The sequence below is a fragment of the Stigmatopora argus genome, chromosome 4 (assembly GCF_051989625.1).
Source record: "Stigmatopora argus isolate UIUO_Sarg chromosome 4, RoL_Sarg_1.0, whole genome shotgun sequence".
Lineage (NCBI taxonomy): Eukaryota > Metazoa > Chordata > Actinopteri > Syngnathiformes > Syngnathidae > Stigmatopora > Stigmatopora argus.
The window spans coordinates 14,514,844-14,532,661 of NC_135390.1; the positions used below are offsets into that span (position 1 = coordinate 14,514,844).

Here is a 17,818-nt window from a genome sequence, read left to right on the forward strand (position 1 = left end):
TACAAACACAGACTCCATCAAATGCAAGAACATACCCCGCCACACACACACACACACACGCACGCACGCACGCACGCAAGCACTCATACAGTAAGTGACTGAGTGAGAGATTTTGCTGCTTTCAGAACAAATTGTTTGGCTATCATTGAACAAATGCTACCTGGAGGAGAGCCAGACTGGTTGTGGTTGAGTCTGGAACATCTCATGTGTCAAGGCTGTATTTATTCCCTGCTGCTAAATGGAAACATGCCTCAACCTGCCAGCTCGGCCCGTTCGTGCCACGCAGCCACAGAAACCTAAATGCACGTACGTACCTGCATCCTTATGGTGATTTATTAGATTGCCTGTCATGATTGGTCTGACTAATGAAGCCGTTTGAGTAAATAAGAGTTAAACGTTGCCACTTAACAAAGTCACTTGGTAAAATGTCATCATTCACAGTCATAGCACAAAGATCATTGTTTATGTGAGAGTGAATGTGTCTATTAGTTTAGTGTTCAGGCTTGGAGTTAGACATTTTTATTTTTTTTAAATTAAGTCCTTTCAGGATCAAGATAATCTTAAAGGAACTTTGTGTCCAACTGTCAGAATTATCCCAATTATGCAAATAGTTTGACACGAAATACAGGATTGGCTTGATCCTGTTAACAGGCTAAATTATTTTTCACGCTTCGTAGGGAAAAAAATAGGTCAGCATTACTTCAGTGGCTAAGCCAAATGCAGCAATTCTCCACCTACTTCTACTAACTGCTTGTGAAAAAGGCCACAATTGCCCTAAACTGGTTTTAAAAAGTGTCTTTCTAATTGTAGATGATGTACGCCAGGTCCCAACCCCAAAAAAGAACAGCAAGTGTGTGAATATGCATTTTTACTACACAAGGTTGTAGTGTTTTGATTATGAACTTGCCTGTATATGCGAATGTGAATATTGGTTAAGCTTTCACCAAGAGAGCAAGTTGTCTCAGTAAAAATTCTGCATTCTAGACTTCGTGAGTGGGTAAACCGAATACTTAGAGGATCGCCTTAATTCTAGCGTTATACCTTTCCATTAGGAAGCAAAGTCTGAGAAGTCCTCAGCACTCTTCTATTGGAGTGATGGAAATCACTGAGATGGTTAAAAAGCTCAAGGCCTAGGCTTAGAAGAGATCTGCTTTCAATTCTTCAAGCCTCTGGATATTATGGTGCACTTGTGGCTGACGCATGAACATGGAGCATAGGAGCGGGATTAGAAGAGTGTAGGGTAGTGGTCTGTATAGAGGATCAGAGGCTGTTTTGCATTGTTATATTGTTGTTTAGAGACCAAGACCACTAGACCACTTCATGTTGCATCTGAATATGAATTAAGCATTGAATGGCAAGTAACTGTCTGCAGCTTTCTAGGGGCTAAGCCAAATTTCTCTTATGAGTGCCCCCAGTGTTGTTGACCACAGCCGCTCAGTGGGGACATTTGATTGTCTGGTAAAGACACATTAATGTTTTTGTTTCTCTACCTCCTCATCGAGACATCAACTTGCGTGGGCGGTCCAGACCACACGCAGAATTACTGTTGAGGGTTGTATACAAGGCACTTAATAATGGGAATATGAAGTGGTGATGGCTTGTGCCAAATCACCCTATCAAATTCTATGACTCTTTTTGTTTTCTAAAAGACAAAGACCAAGCAGCTATAGCGACATTTTGGCATCAGTTCACGTCCAGTGAGTGTTGGGATTCCTGCCAAGAAGGATGACCTGAATAGAGTTGGGGTTTCCTGTGCGTGCCTGTGGACAAATAAAACTCAAAGACTAAAGTTAACAAAAAGTTTAGCAAGATATCTAGTTCACAATAGGAATTAATGCCAGTATTTGGACAGTAATTTGGATGGTGGATCTATGATTATTTTTATCACTACAAATATTCAGTGGATCAAAGGTGATAGCCTTATCTTATCTCTTTACTGTTAACTATGTTGCAATGCACACTATCACGATTGAAAGAAAGCAACATTATAGCAGAACAAATTAAAAAGGCTTAAAACATTTTGTACTATTTCTCCTTTGTGCAATATTGACCATCTATCACTATCATTTTAGGGGTTTGGTGGTGATTTTTAAGGGGACATATTTTGAAGACTCAATTTTACAGTCCATCATATTTGAAATATACCATTTACCAGCTCAATATTTAAGTGTGTGTAACTGAGTGAGCCATTCTACAGTTACACCCTGTTGATAACTACTATAATAGCCGTCCTATCTTTCTTAGCCAATGTCTTGACAGCTAGGCTAGCCCCAACACTAAGCAAAATTCCAGAGTGGCAGAACTGCTTTGACGTGTTGGTCGAAACAGTATCATGTCAAAGCCATGAGTCAAGTTTAACAAGCTGCAGTATTATAACCAGAGAGTGGCTTATGTTATTAATAAAATGTTGTTGAATGATGTCATTGAAAATTTTACCCAGCCAAGGAAGAGTTATTCTTTTTATTTATGATGTAAAGTTCTATGACAAGCCCATCCACAACTATTTATCAGAGACAATGTGTGACATTATACGACAACTTTTCAACATCTTGGTTGGTTAATCCTTCCACGTTCTGTGTTTCTTCCTAGTAGTAGTCTTTTTTTCTAAGAGCTTCATATTGCTCACATGTAATGGGCTCTAATGTCAGTACAGTATAGGTTTGTACGGCTAATGGCCGTTTTAGAGGTCTAATCATCCACAGAAACTCCAATCTGATGTAATGGCTTGTAATGCGTATGCAATACCACCGCAGCTTTAAATAGAACAGGGCAGTTGTTGAAGCGTGGAGATGGATGCGTGTGAGCTGCTGGGCGTGCACACACACGTTTGTGTACATACTTCAGTTTGCACAAAGCTAGTTCTCATACAGTTCAGTTTACTTTTCCTTTGTCTCTGCGCCTGTCTAGTTTCACTCTTGCCGTCTTTGTGAGTTTCTCTAAGAGGATTATGGGTGCATGAATGTGCACACAGATATCCATATATGTACATTGTGTGCACAGGAGCATATATGATAGGTTGCACGTTTTAAAGCTTCCACGGAAGTGAGTGTGTGTCTGTGTGTGTAGTTCTTGAAGATCACTCTTTGGAGGATTGCATCACATTAGCTATCAGAACTGAGTCATCAAAAAGGTTGCGAGGCCTGCCCTGCTGTGCTCCTTCATCCAAATGAGGACACAGTTAAAAGACTTAGTGTCTCATTCTGTTCTGTCATTTCCTTCATTTCGTCAGTCCGTGAGGTGTATGGGACAGTCAAACTTTTTGTATTACGCAAGCCTGTACAGCACTTGGGACAATATAATGTAGATAAAAGTTCTCTCCATTTACCATATTCCATTTCCACGTTTTATTTTTAGATGTATTCAAAATGTTCTCAATATAACTTAATACAACTTTGTCCATGACTAGACAAACAACAAGGACATGTTTTCATTTTACTTTGTTTGATTGAATGTCATCCAAATTATAGTTGTTTTTTTTTTTTTTGTCTTGGCATAATCCTACCTCCAGTGGCGTGTCATTTTCAGAAAAATATCTCAAAAGGAATTTGGTATGAGACAATCCTACACAACGTGTGGCAGACTATATTTTACAATTGCATTCATTAATTGATTTTAGAGCAGTGTGTTGCTGGAAAGCATTATGCTGCTAATATATTGTGCTCAACATTTTGTCCATTTAACTTCTTAGTAAATGTGCATGACATCATGGTATAAACAAACAGTGCCACAATAGTCACTAATCTGTGTGAAAGAGGCTAATGTGTGCTTCTTTGTCAACTCCTTTGCACTCATAATGCTGGGTGATGGCACTGCCAAAGTGGAAGATTATGCCTCATCGATGAATAAAGGATCAGGTCCAACTTGAATTATTCTACACCCGTGGTGCATCCTCCGATTTTAACACTACAATACTAGACACCCAATTTTGTGAATGTGAATGGTACACATGCTTCATGACTCATGTTGGTATTACTCCCTACAATGTGATTCTCATAGGTGCAGCACATTTGTATGTGGTTTTCCAAGCTCAGTGTTAATTGTGGTTCCTTGTCAGCACTTTGCTTATTCCAGTTTGCAGTTTGTTTGTCTTTTCACAGCAACATCAGTCCACAGTTACTAGCTAATATCAATCGTCATCTGCGGTGGCATTGCTAAATTTCAAAAGAATATTATGACTTAGGGCAAGAAACCTAACACTGTGTATTACATCACCAAAAGTTGTTTGAGGTTCAGTAGGTCATACAATAAGTTACACATTCCATTCTTGTTTCAGTCGTACTTGTTGTCTGTAAATTGCTGGAAATGTAACCTGATACCTGACTTGGACATAAAGTGACAAGAAGAGACATCGTTTAGACACCAAAAGACGGAGTTAATATTCAGTTGGTTGACAGAGTGATCATTATTTGGCAGAGACATTCCATTACATTCCTATATTCAAAGCATTTCAACTAATAGGGAAGTTTGTTTTTAAATATATTGCAGCATGGTTTAAACTCATTCAGATTAGATACGTTTTAGTGAATTGACTGAAACCATTCCACCAGTCCAAACTTATAACATAGGATTTTGCTCTCTCTCTCTGAGTAAGAATGATGCAGATGTGGGTGTTTCATGAGCAGGGGTAGGGGGATGGGGTTCTGTTTTACACACAGCTGTGCAGCCTAGATATGTAGTTAAGTCTTGCAAGCCTACATGCTACACATTCTGCTGGACCGTGTCATCAGAAAGTCTGACTACCGCCCTTTACCTCCCACTTTTTGCCCGTCACCACTCATGTCTTTTTCCCAGTCTGACACACACGCTTACACGTTTTTTCGTTCGCTCCCCTCCCCCAATTCCTGACGCTCCTTTCCCTCTTTCTTCTGCCAAAGTTTCCACTTCATTCAGTAAATTAAGCTGTATCTACAACCACTTCCTCTTCTCTTCTGCAAACCAATGCTTACACGATAAGTACACCCACACAAGTGTGCGGACACACGCAATGAGTCGCTTCAAGGCTAATACGTGAGTCTCTTAGTCCCTTTCCCAGACGGGGTGTCTCAAGGATTTTGTCCGGCTCATGTCATAATGAATCTGAGTTTGGCAAGGGGCTTGTACATTTTTAAAACCTTCCCAATTTTCGGGATTTTTTTTTCTCCTTGCGAAAGAAAAAAAATGGCCTAAGAGCCACCAGGGGTGAAGATGAAGGTTGGGCTCCTCAAGTGCTGCTCCAGGTTTGTTTCATTTCATTTGCTCTGTATTATTCTGGTTAGTGCAGTGTGAGGCTCCTAGCATTTGACTCGGGAGCTCAGAGTCAAGCCACAGGAAGGGATTCAGTGAGGGCGGGAGAGGAAAAGGCAAGGCAAAGATGCAGAGAAAACATACAGCCCCAACAAGCCCTCACTTGAAAACTTTTGGTGGCATGAAAAAGAAAACTTTTCCTTTTTAAACTCACTTTCCCCCTACTCAATGGCCTGTCATATAAACCGCTTCGCTTCAACTCCTGGGGAAAAAAAGGTGCAGCTAGAAGGATATGTGAAAAAGTTAACATCTACCCATGACTGTGTATACTGGTTGCTGTGTGTCCGCTCACGTATGAGACTGTGGGAATGATTACATCAGCCTGCTAGTGTCTTATGATTGGTTGGTGAGCGTGTGGTTTGATTCACTGCGCCTTGAAGCCGGTGGCTGAGGCTGTAACCCTTTTGTGAGAGAGGGAGGGAGTGAGAAACCGAGAGAGAGATGGGGGAGGAGGTAAAGAAAGATAGTTGTCAGACTCAGCCGGCACAGCCTGCTCTGTCCTATACCTGCTGCCGTGTCCCTTCTGAGAGCCGAACCGGCCTGAGTCAGGCTGTTGGACTCACTAACAGTTCTTTGGTTCTGGTTGGCAGATAGATTGAAGTGTACATGGTATTTGAGAGACAGCACTACTGTCACCTGCCACTATTTTCTGCCTTTCTCTTTCTGGACCAGAGAAGGTGACAGCTGAGCTTTCTGTCTAAGTGTGTGCGTGTGTGAATGTGTGTATGAGTGGACAGAGAAGCCTCCTCCAAAAATGCCTTCGTGTTCCCCGGACTGCTGCATATTGCGGGCCGTGGAGGTAAGACCGCTCTCCTTCTGTATCTCGTCTTCCTGAGCGTCCTGCTTTTTGCTCCATTCGAAGATTATTTGTCTTGGAAATTACTGCTAGACTTGGTCTGAGCTGAAAAATTAACTTTGTGTATACTTGGAGAGCTCTTGACTATTTGCCTTTTGGGGTGGGGGGCTTTTTTCTTTCAACCTCCATGTGATGCGCACATGCCTTCATTATATTTACCATTTGTTACACCGTATAATCCGCGTGGACTGGTTTAGAGGTTTACATTGCTGGATTTTTCTACAAGCTTAGTAGGCTTCAACTGTTTTCTTTATGAGATGTGAGAACCTGCTTTCCTTGTGCTAAGCCAACCAGTGGCAGTTATTGGAGGTTAATTTAGGACCGCTCACCCCAGTGCACTTCCTGTAATTGACGGTTGGAAGGAAGCGCTTCATAATACCATCCAACTTAGAATGGCAAAAGTTAGTCACTTATCTGGCCATGCTTACATTAATTTCTGTGATAGGACATGTTTAATAGTTACTTACTTTGTCCTTAGATCATTTGTATGTGAACAATAAATGGACAATGGATTTTTTTTCGTCATAGTGTGCCACATAATCAGTATTTTCTCTGCCACACTTGATATTTTCTAATATTGTACTTTAACTTAATATTGTGCACTAATACACAGACAATTGAGAACCATTGCAGAATAATGCCCAGACATTAATTCAACAATGTGTGTACTTTTTGACTTTTAGTCCAACAGAACTGCACTGCATAATAAATACACAAATTATTTGGTTATATTATTTACTCACAAGGGAGTGACAGAATATTCAAAGATTTCATGAAATGGTTTTCATCATTAGTTTGCACTTGGCAGGACATAGTATTTGCACATTTCCCTATCCCTTGAGAGATTCTAGCTTTGAATTTCAACTCGCATTACCAGTTGTGGAGTTCTCACGATGCTTTTGTAGGTTTTCTCTGGGTTTTGAAGCATCTTCCCACATTCATAAATCATGCAATTGACCAAATCTACACTGCCTCTGGCCCAAAGTCATCAGGGATCCACATTCCATTCATTTTTTTTGTTGCTTCCTTTAGATTGTCAAGGTCTCCACTGAAGACGGCATGGGCAAAGTTGTGGAGATCCCAGCTGACATGACAGCCAGGGACCTTTGCCAGCTCCTGGTTTATAAAAGCCATTGTTTAGACGACAACAGTTGGGCACTTGTTGAGCACCACCCGCTGCTGGGTCTAGGTGAGTGGCTGAAGCCCGCCCTTTCTTCTATTTACAAAAGATCTGAGCAGATCCTCAAATTTGCACATGCAGAAAAATTCCCAGATGGGCCGAAACATGTGATGCATTCAGGCACAGGTGCATTCATGCGTGCATGCCAACATACTTGGGCACACAGGCGGGATAAGCACATATTCTCACGGAGGCATGTATTGGAGCGTGAGTGCATGCAGTTATAATGCAGCATATGCACGCATTGCGCAAATATATTTTCCATTGAACTGATGAAGTGTACAAAGGCTGTAGGTTCAAAATAAAAGCACAATGATTGGTTCATGGAAATGTGTAGGTTAATGCATTGATTGCTCTTCAGACTGACTTGATGAAAAGGCATAATGACACACAGTTGCTGTCACAAATAAAGTGACAATGTTTGGTAATACACAACATTGATTTTAAAAAAGTAGACAGTGTCTGGTACTCGGAAAGAGGAAGAATTGTTAAGAATGGGTGTCTAATGAAGTGAGCAAGTTTTGGCAAAAATTATGGCAATTGCTTCCCAAAACATAAGAAATTGTTAAAACAAGAAAATCTTGATCAAATACACTGTGTTTACTTAGTATGGAAAAAGGACTCTTGTGCGTCACCTAGTTATTCTCCTATTTGCAAAAGGATTGCATGATAATGATAACTAATGAAATGATCAAATATTTTTATGACCCTTGATAGTTTTGTCCTCTGCGCGACCTGACCTTCATTCTCATTTTTTTCTAGATGTGAATAATTCCCTACACTGTTTTGTGTCTCAAACCTAATGGATTCAGAATTAAAATGTAAAATGATTACAGTTTAAAAGCGGGATCTGATCAACATTGCAAAACAACCTTGATGAAAGGATACAAATATTCAAATGTATGTTTCCAAAGCTTGGTTAAGGTGCGTTAAACTATTGCTGCACGAGGACCTTTGTGTGAACTTTGAAGCGTAAAATTAAGTCAGGAGAATATTGACCAACTTAGTGTTTCCCTGTGGACGTGGTAGTGGTGGTGTGGGAGGGTGTTGGGGGTTATAAAGCACTAATGGAGCTCAAACTGATTTATTTTCAGTGCTTGGGAGTCCACAATTCACAAAACTGGGCAAAAGGCATTTGGGGAGGGAGGGCTATTCTATGTATCACAATACTTAATATAAAATCAAATGTAAACGTATTTTCTCTGCCGTTTCAACTTGCTCCTCCATGCACCATGATAAATATCATCAAATTCGGCTGAGGTGTGCACATACTTTCGTCTGCCTTATTCCAGAATATTGCATTATTCAAGTTTTATTTTTTATTTTTTTGCAATCATGCACAATCTGATTACCTTTTTCATCAGCACAGCCAGCACAATGCTGCCAAACACATTTAACTTTATTTGTTTGGAATGACATCATGTTTGGCTCCAATTCCTTTTCTCTAAAGGCCATTTGTTGTCTATCCTGTTCCCCTGAATTTATTCAAGGTCTTTTTTTCTCTTTCAATATTATAGAAAGTCAATGGGCAATATAATTTCCATTTCTAATTTGAATTCACATATTCACAAATTCATTCATATAATATGGTAATGATTTCAATTGTGACAATTTCAAGGGTTAATACATTTAAGACACCTGTGCACATTTGATGTGCAGATCAAAATATTTGCTGAATCTAAAGCAGTCAGGTGGAGCCAACACTGTGAATAGCTAAATTAATTTTAAATTTCCTTGCTTCTTCCGAACGATAGAAAGCATTTTTTTTCTTTGTATATTCACATTTCAAAACGGAGACTGTTTTGAAGTATAACTCGTGTGGAATAAGTAGATCACAATGTGGTCCTAAAATGAGTAGCACTACATATATTTATTTTGCAAGTATTTTTGGGCCAAAGCTGCACTACATGTTATTACAATCAGCAGTGGTTTGTTGCAATGATTCAAATATTTTGCCTTTGTCATGAAGAAAAATGAAGGACAAAATGCAATTTAAAAACTGTATAATGTTCGTTACATCACAACACTTCCTAATGTCATGAAGAGTCTGTGTTCGTTTCAAACAAGAGGTAAAGTACATATGCATGACTATTGTTAATAGGTAAATTGGTTCTATTCACTGCCCATTTTCCAGCATTGGATTTCTAGGTGATAAACAAGACAATGTGAGATAAAGGGTTCATGAAATTCATGTGCCTACCTAATGTGTGCATTTGTGGTTTAGAGAGAGAGAGATGGACCAGAACAGATATAGACACTAGAGAGGTTTGTTAGCAACCCGGACAATAGTAGGTTGAAGCACAGAGTCCTATTTTTGTCCATGGCTGCCTACTAGTCATACATTAGTGAATGGGATGAAACGGCTCTTTTGAGAAGTTAGGTCGACCTCCACTTGTCAGTCCGGAAAGGTTAATAAGGAACGAGACGGTGAGGTAGTATTGCCAGGGTGAGTCAGTGTCACGAACAGGAGTGACTCATCAGACAGGCGACAGGATGAAACGGAAATTTAAAAGAGGAGTCGTGACACCGTTCACGAGTTCTCCCAGGGAGCGTAAATGAAAATATCACATAAAAAACACTAGCTTAAGTGAATTAAAATAAACTGATTAAATGACCCCTTTTCATGGTCTCAATCTGGAAAAATATGTTCCATTAAAGGGGAACTTACTTATCTGTTAAAAAAGGACTGAGTCATGGCTTGTGTCAGCATTACAGTGGACACAAATCATGTCGACACTAGGACTGCAATGACATTGGACACACTGGAATCACACAATGTGACCTCAGTGAATAAGAATAGGCCACCTGGGATCATATTGGCAAAGCTCATTTGAAAGGGTCCGACAAAATCCCATTTTTCCAACCTTAATGGATCCAGTATTCTATCAAACCAGTGCTTATTTTAATAAGAGCACTTTAGTTTCCCTTCAAAGTGTATGAATCAGGGGCAAGTCATTTCCTGGGAATGTACACAACTGCACAGGAAATTACGATAGTGGATTTTTAAAAGCATGAAATGTAGCTTTAGTGTCCTTATCAAAATCACTACCAAAATTAAAAAGCACAAATTTCCTTTTGTCAGGTTTCTATTTTCATGTTTTTTTTTTAACTGAAAATCCTTTTTCAAAGATTAATCTTTTAGTGTTTATGTTTACCACCTCCAGCCAACTAAAACATAACAGGTTATGTAAAAAATTTAATTTCATCTCTCTTGTGTTGTCTCTTAGAGCGCTGTCTAGAGGATCATGAGTTGGTGGTACAGGTCCAGGCTTCCATGAGCAGTGACGGTAGATTCCTCTTTAGGAAGAACTATGCCAAATATGAATTCTTCAGAACTCCTCTGGTAATTACTTTGTCAGACAACTTCTTTTACACGACATCTCCCTCTCAACCCAATGTTTTTAACATTATTATCATCAATTAGAGCCAAATTCAAAGTCTTCATTTGATCTAGCTGACGCGTCTTGCAAGTGTGTTTTTTTTTGTTGTTGTGGATTTTGTCTTTTTGACAGATGATATCTAATTACTACCCTTGTGTTGTGTTATTTTTCTCCTACTAGACATTTTTCCCAGAGCACATGGTTGCATGGTGCCAGGAAACCAATCGTCCGATTCCATCGTCGCAACTCCTGCAGGTGCTCATTGAACACAAGCAAACACACACCTTACGCCAGTAAGCCTTTCTGTGTCTTTTCGCACACGCAACCATTTGCGTTCACCTGCAAGTCAGCATTACAAACTGAAAAATCAAGTTGACATACCTCACCTCTGACCCTGAGACAGTGTGTCTCGTCAGAGCCTGTTGTAATAACTACTGTTAATCCGCTGTTGACACATGATTGTCTCGGCACACGCAACCCAGGCCTCAATGCGTGACAGGACGAGGCAATCAAAAATCCTGTGCAAGTTTGCACTGAGCACACTTGCATGTGGTACACACTGCATGTTCTCTAAACCCTCAGGAACTAGTTAATTTTTTACATGAATAAATATGTCAAAGTAAGAAGGGCAGAATTTGAGGAAATTCGGAAAGCTCTGTCCTGTTGGACCAAGGCGGTCCTGCTCTTTCCTGCACCATGTAATGGAACTGTCAGACACCCAACCGCAAGTGGAAACCATCCGTTCATCCATGCCACTGACAGAAAGCTTTTCAATTCCCTGCTAATCATATGGACGTTCTGCTCGGTTATGCACCATGAAGATGGCTAAATAAAAAACAGACATGCGGTCAACCGGAGTTGTCAGGAATACTTAAAGTTTTAAGTTTTCCGAGACCCGCCAACGTTCCAGTTGGAGCGCCGTCCAAAGTAGAGGCTTTCCGAACTTAAGCAGGTGTTAGTAATATTTGCCATAAGACTCTGACTACCTGCTAACACATAAGACTGAACCCACAACTTTTCTGTTTTTCCTCTTCTTTGTAGGAGGGAGCAGAATTAAATTTGGCAGGTTTATGCTTGTTTTCTATTGGCTGGAACAAAAACCTGCACCCACAGTGGCCTTAGACATCCCACATTTAAATGAACATGAAATCTGAATGTGCTCTTTGGATTGGATAACTACATTTATCCCGTATTCGGGAAATTTCGTTGTCACAGTAGCAAGAAGGTGAGGATGCAGAAATAGGAAAGGCATTTTAGACATAAATAGATAGGTAATAAGTAAGATAATAAATAAATACATGAATAAATATATAAATAAATAAGCGTATTGCTGAAATATATATATATACATAAGATCAATTGTAGTATAGTTCTTGAAATATGTAAAATATAATTGTAAAATTCTTGAAAAAAAGCTTTGACGTGTTATACTTGTTTGGTCTGAAATCAGTGACAGATAAATGTATAAAATACAATAAAATGATTTATTAAATCATGCCTGTCATTGAAAACAATGGACATTAAATTTATTTCTACCGGCTGTGGATGCTCAAGTCCTTTTCACTGATTGCTGCTAACCCTCCCAGTCAAAATGGATTGGACATCCGCCACCGTTAATGAGGCGACACCACACTGTAACCTCTTGTTTCCTCTTGTTTCAGAACTTTCTAGCAACCAGTAGTTGTCCAGAGATTCAGGGTTATCTGTATGTAAAAGATGTGGGCAGAAAGTCGTGGAAGAAAGTTTACATGTTCCTGCGACGCTCAGGGCTTTACTGTTCTACAAAAGGAACCTCAAAGGTGACACAAAATATGTTCTCTCTCTCATTGCATGATATTGAAAAACCTTTTCCACTTAAGATTATGTCTTCCTGCTTTAGTTGTATTAATGCAAAGCACAATTTGGTTCAGAAGTCCCTCGGTGCCAATCTCTGGGCAACATTATGCAGTTTCTATCTCTGTCATCATCTGACAAATGAATCATTTGTGTCTTCAGGAGCCCAGACATCTCCATTTACTAGCAGACCTTGAAGACAGTAACATCTTCACTGTCACCACAGGAAAAAAGCTGCACAGTGCACCCACAGACTACGAGTTCTGTATCAAGGTGAGTGTCAGATAACAGGGGAGTTGGAGTGAAATATTATGAGCGGAGGAAGGATTGAAATATCATGAGAGGCGGAAGGATTCACCTTTAGTTGAACCCTCGCTCTCGTGAGAGGCCTCTGCCATGGATGCATGTATAAAAGGGTGCTGCAGATGACTTTATCTTGAAAATCTTTTATCGTTTTATCCCACATCATATGAGCGAAAGCCATTTAATCTTTATATTTTAAGCACTCTTCTCATTTATGTTTCTCTACAGCCTAATAAATGCCGAGGGGAGTTAAAGGATTTAAGGATTCTGTGTGCTGAAGATGAACAAGGGAGGACATGTTGGATGACTGCCTTTAGATTATTTAAGGTATAACCATTGTGGTTTCATTTATTTTGAAGACTGAAGAACATATTAAAAGATTAAAGCATTGATGCAATAAATTAATACCAGTATTTTTTTTGTTTGTTGGGGCAGGCTTTGCATATAACCTCAATGTCTTGTTTCCATAGATAGTAAATTGTAACACAAAAATAGACCATACATCGTCATCGCATTGATATTTACTTATTAAACAATAAATAACACTACTGTAATGTACGTATAACAAACAAATAATCTGATCCATCTTTCTTATGTTTTTCGATTTATATAAAAACTTGATATAGCAACACAATGTATAAAAAGTATGCAAGCATTGGATTAATTCAATTATGTAAATCTGTAGGCTTCAGAAAATTACAGTAATCTGTGAAATGTTGATTGATATTGGAATTCAAAAGCATAAGAAAAATACACATTTCTTCTTTAGCATGCGCTCATCAAGAAGGACTACTGAGTTTTCTTTTCTTTGCAGTATGGGATTATATTGTACCAGAATTACAAGATTCCCCAGAAAAGAAAAACCCTGCTTTCACACTTCTCAGCACCCGTGGTATGTTACCCTCATTACAGAAGGAGTTAAAGCCTCCTAAATCTGACATCCATAAACTCCTAAAACCTAATACCATTAATTTGAAATCCTGTCAGATCCGTTTAGTGTGTCCACACACTGACACTCTTCATTTTGACCGTAACATGTTTTCTGCCCTGTCCCTCCTTCCAGCGAAGTGTGTCGGAGAACTCTCTGGTGGCGATGGATTTTTCAGGAACAATCGGCCGGGTCATCGACAACCCTGTGGAAGCTCAGAGCGCCGCGATGGAGGAAGGACAGGCGTGGAGGGTGAGTCTCAAACAGCACAAGTTTAATAAGAATATGCTAGGGAATGGCTTTTTTTGTTGAGTTATTGTTGTTGTTTTCAATTACTTTTTCTATGTGGAATATAAATATTTCATTTAATATATATAAATATAACATAAATTAATTAAGGTTCAAATTACAATGTGTTTTGTACACGAGCAGTTGCTTACGTGGAATCGTAACCAACCCCGTTGTCTTTGGTTGTATTTGAAATCTGCCTCAGAAGAGGAATCACCGAATGAACATCACAGGCTCCCACAGTCCATTACATCACTCCTCACTAAACTCAGGTAAATTGGCAACAATTAACACAATCTTGGATATTTGATGTTTTACATTAATTTTCTTGATTAAAAAACAATTTTCAGTCATTCACATAGCCCAGTTGTGGTTCCATGGCAGAATGACCAGAGAAGAATCCCATCGCATTATCCATCAGCAGGGTCAAGTCGATGGGTAATAACCGCCCCCACCCCAAAAAAACTGCCTTTATCCGTTTCCCTTTACACAAGTAAACCGTGAAGTTAAAAGTGTTTGTGTGTTCTTATTTTACAGTTTGTTTCTTCTACGAGTCAGCCAGAGTAACCCCAAGGCTTTTGTGCTCACATTGTGCCATCACCAGAAAATCAAACATTTCCAGATACTACCGGTAAGGCTTTTTAAAAAAGAAATGTTTGCATTTCTATTTTCTGTAATTTTCATCATTTCATTCTCTGAAAAAAATTGGTCCGTGGAGTGATCAAATAGGAACGAAGTAACATGGCATATTCCGTAAACTCAGGCCATTTTCATCACCAGATGGCACCATTCTGTTTCCCACAATGTAGTATCATAAATTATGGACTTAATTTGATCTGCCTTTTGTTGACCGCATTTAATTATAGTTTCATCATTTGCTGCGGGCCAATAAAAAAAACCTCAGTCTTTACTATTGTTTTCACATTCTCCTGACTTATTATTTGTGTTCTTCCTCCCTTCAATTCTTTCGTCGGTTGCCCCTCTTCCCCACTCCTTTTGGACACCTATCTATCAGTGTGAAGAAGACGGTCAAGTCTTCTTCAGCCTTGACGATGGTGCCACCAAATTCACCGACCTGATCCAATTGGTGGAGTTCTATCAGCTCAACCGAGGAGTGCTGCCTTGTAAACTCAAACACCCCTGCACCGTCGTGGCCTTATGACACCTCCTCCCATTTGACATACGAGCCCTTCCATCATATCCCCCCTTTCCCACATTCCCCTATTCCCCCTTTCACTTGACCTGACTCTGCCCAAAGCAGAGCGAATGTTAATATTGGTTGATTCTTCTCAGAAGTTTGCGAATTGACTAATGTGTCATTGCTGTTTTTGTTTTTTTTTGTTTCTTTTTCTTTTTTAATTATTATTATTGTTGTTGATGCGAGTCCGCCATATACTGCTGATTTATTGTATTCATTTTGGAGTGTGTTGAATGTTACCGAATTGCACGCAGAGTAGTTGTCAAGAGGACAAGGGGTAAAACATATTACACTGCCATTTGCGTCAATGCTTTTGCAGAAACTGGTCTTTGATAAGCTGGGGCCTGACTCAAATGACTCCAAGAGTTTGAATCTTGCAGCTCAAGTGAAGGCTATCGCCCTCATGTGGACAATCAACAGGACTATGAACCTTCTTGTGTGTGGACCACTCCGCACTTTGAGAACTGGAGTCCACTCTTTTGTTCTCAGAGAATATTGTGTTGATTGTCACTTTTTTTCTTTTGCACTCATCCAACTGGGAGTGGCCTTTGAGGGTACTGGACTTCTCCGTTGTTGGCATTAATTTTAACTGTGAGCTGACACCTCCATCTACTGTCGGAGGTGTGTAGACGCAAGACTAAACTGACAGTGATTTTTACTTTTTTTTTTTTTTTAATTTTCAGGAGTTGGTCTGGTGGACAATTGAGTCTGCAGAAGGTGGTGATGAACACTCTTGAAATGTTGAAAAATATTTTTTTAATTGGCTGACAATACAGAATGTTTCGTCCTGCTTTTCTTATTTGCAGAGTTGTTTTTTTAATACCATCCATTTCCTATAGTCTTAACATTCTTAATATGTCCACATATGCTACTCAAATCCCTATCCAGTTTTTGGTAAGTTCAATTTTTTTCATCCCATACTTTTTTTCCAGGAGGAATTCAACACAAAAGTCAATTATGAGCAAATAAATCATAATGTACACAGGTGGCTTTTAGAAATATTATGGCTCGTAATAATTTAAGCTTAATACAGCAGGCAAGACATGACGATTGTCAGCACATAAGATGCATCAAACTCCGTGAAAATATCCTCAATATTAACTTGGAATGTAAATTTGTTCACAATATAATTATGCCTTTTCAAATAATTGGAGTGAACTATAAAAAGTGTATTGGCATCATAGCCAGTACTCAATAGTACAACAACCAGCAAATCAAGATTTATATCACTCATCCCTGGCTGTTATTTGCCAGAATTACTATTGTCCTAAATTAAATTACCAAATTGTCAAAAAACATGTCTGCGTACTGATAATTGTCAAAACTGTAATACTTTAAGGTTGGCATATGACGCTGAAAACGCAGACTAGAATAGAAATATGACTAAATAAGAGACAAATGTTAGAAGAACGTCAACTCTGATTGCCCCCATCTATTTAGATGAGTGCTTAATTAAAAATTTGGGATTGTAAAAATGTGAAAAATAGAATTGTAGTTCACTTTCTGCCTTTGCTAACTCAACTTACTCCTCCGTCTAAACTGTGACTTTTATTCATATTATCGCTCATTGTTTTTAATGTAACTCTACAGAGCAGAACATGCATCAAACTCGTATTGAGTTTGCATGCTGCCTGTGAAATAAATAATACTTAAGGCTTAACTATCGTTTCAATCCCCAAGGATATTTGTTTCTCTGACTAAGTTCATCAATTAGAAATTTAAGATTACAACTCAGTGCCTTTAGATAAAATGGAAATGTGTTTATTAGATTTATTCTTTAAAAAAACATGATTCATACATTTGGCTTAACTGACAATACAAAGATCAATTAGCAACCAATTGTAGTAAATCATTCCTTTTAATCTAATGGCATGCCTGCTTATTTTCATACTATCTGACACAAACCATCCCATTGTCACTTAAGCAGTTGATAGTACATTGTATTATTTTCTATTCAGAGAGTTACTTAGTGGACTTGTAAAAGCTAATGAAAAATTTAACCACCATCTTTATTTGGCTGCTGGTTATCTCGTGGTTTATTTAACAATTTATTTGCAGTATAGCTACACTATCTGACCTTTTGCATGGTCGCTGTTATTTATCTAAAATAAATCCTTTTTATATAAGTATTTGTTCAACAAATGTATCTGGATGTGACTGATTTACTTGAAAATCTTAGATTGCTTTTTTTCTTCTTCTGCACTGTTGTATGCTATTTTTGTTTTCATCACAGTGAAATAATTGACCAGTGCAAGTTTAATATAATGACTATTGTAATTACACAGTGTCTATGAATACATACTTTTTATTATTGTTATGTACTTTTTGTTAGGATTGTCTATTAAAAGGAAAAGTACAACTTCAGGGTGTGAAGTTTTATGGCTGGTACTGGCATCCATAATATTTATATGCCATTTCAATTGACAGCAGGTGTAGTCTTCACTCACAAACTATCTAAAATTATGTGCTTTAAATATATTCTTCTTTTATTCAGGTAAAAACCAACAACAACAAAATCAATTTTTCCCCCAATATGATGCCCCCATTTCTTCGACTGGATGTTGATGAT

General features: G+C 38.8%; 1 protein-coding gene across 4 annotated transcripts in view; it reads left to right on the forward strand.

Moving 5' to 3' along the window:
• Positions 1 to 17,613, forward strand: part of LOC144073173 (growth factor receptor-bound protein 10-like) — a 44,341-nt gene extending 26,728 nt beyond the window's left edge. For 3 of the 4 annotated variants that reach the window (XM_077598806.1, XM_077598805.1, XM_077598804.1), the window contains exons 7-18: positions 7,172 to 7,328; positions 10,547 to 10,662; positions 10,880 to 10,954; positions 12,361 to 12,498; positions 12,695 to 12,805; positions 13,064 to 13,162; positions 13,650 to 13,727; positions 13,899 to 14,015; positions 14,257 to 14,323; positions 14,402 to 14,489; positions 14,589 to 14,682; positions 15,067 to 17,613. In XM_077598806.1, the coding sequence (XP_077454932.1) occupies positions 7,172 to 7,328; positions 10,547 to 10,662; positions 10,880 to 10,954; positions 12,361 to 12,498; positions 12,695 to 12,805; positions 13,064 to 13,162; positions 13,650 to 13,727; positions 13,899 to 14,015; positions 14,257 to 14,323; positions 14,402 to 14,489; positions 14,589 to 14,682; positions 15,067 to 15,213 (1,287 nt within the window). In that variant the 3' untranslated portion in view covers positions 15,214 to 17,613. The remainder of the gene's footprint in view (positions 1 to 7,171; positions 7,329 to 10,546; positions 10,663 to 10,879; positions 10,955 to 12,360; positions 12,499 to 12,694; positions 12,806 to 13,063; positions 13,163 to 13,649; positions 13,728 to 13,898; positions 14,016 to 14,256; positions 14,324 to 14,401; positions 14,490 to 14,588; positions 14,683 to 15,066) is intronic. The other variant, XM_077598807.1, reaches the window with a different exon arrangement.
• Positions 17,614 to 17,818: the final 205 nt, after the last annotated feature.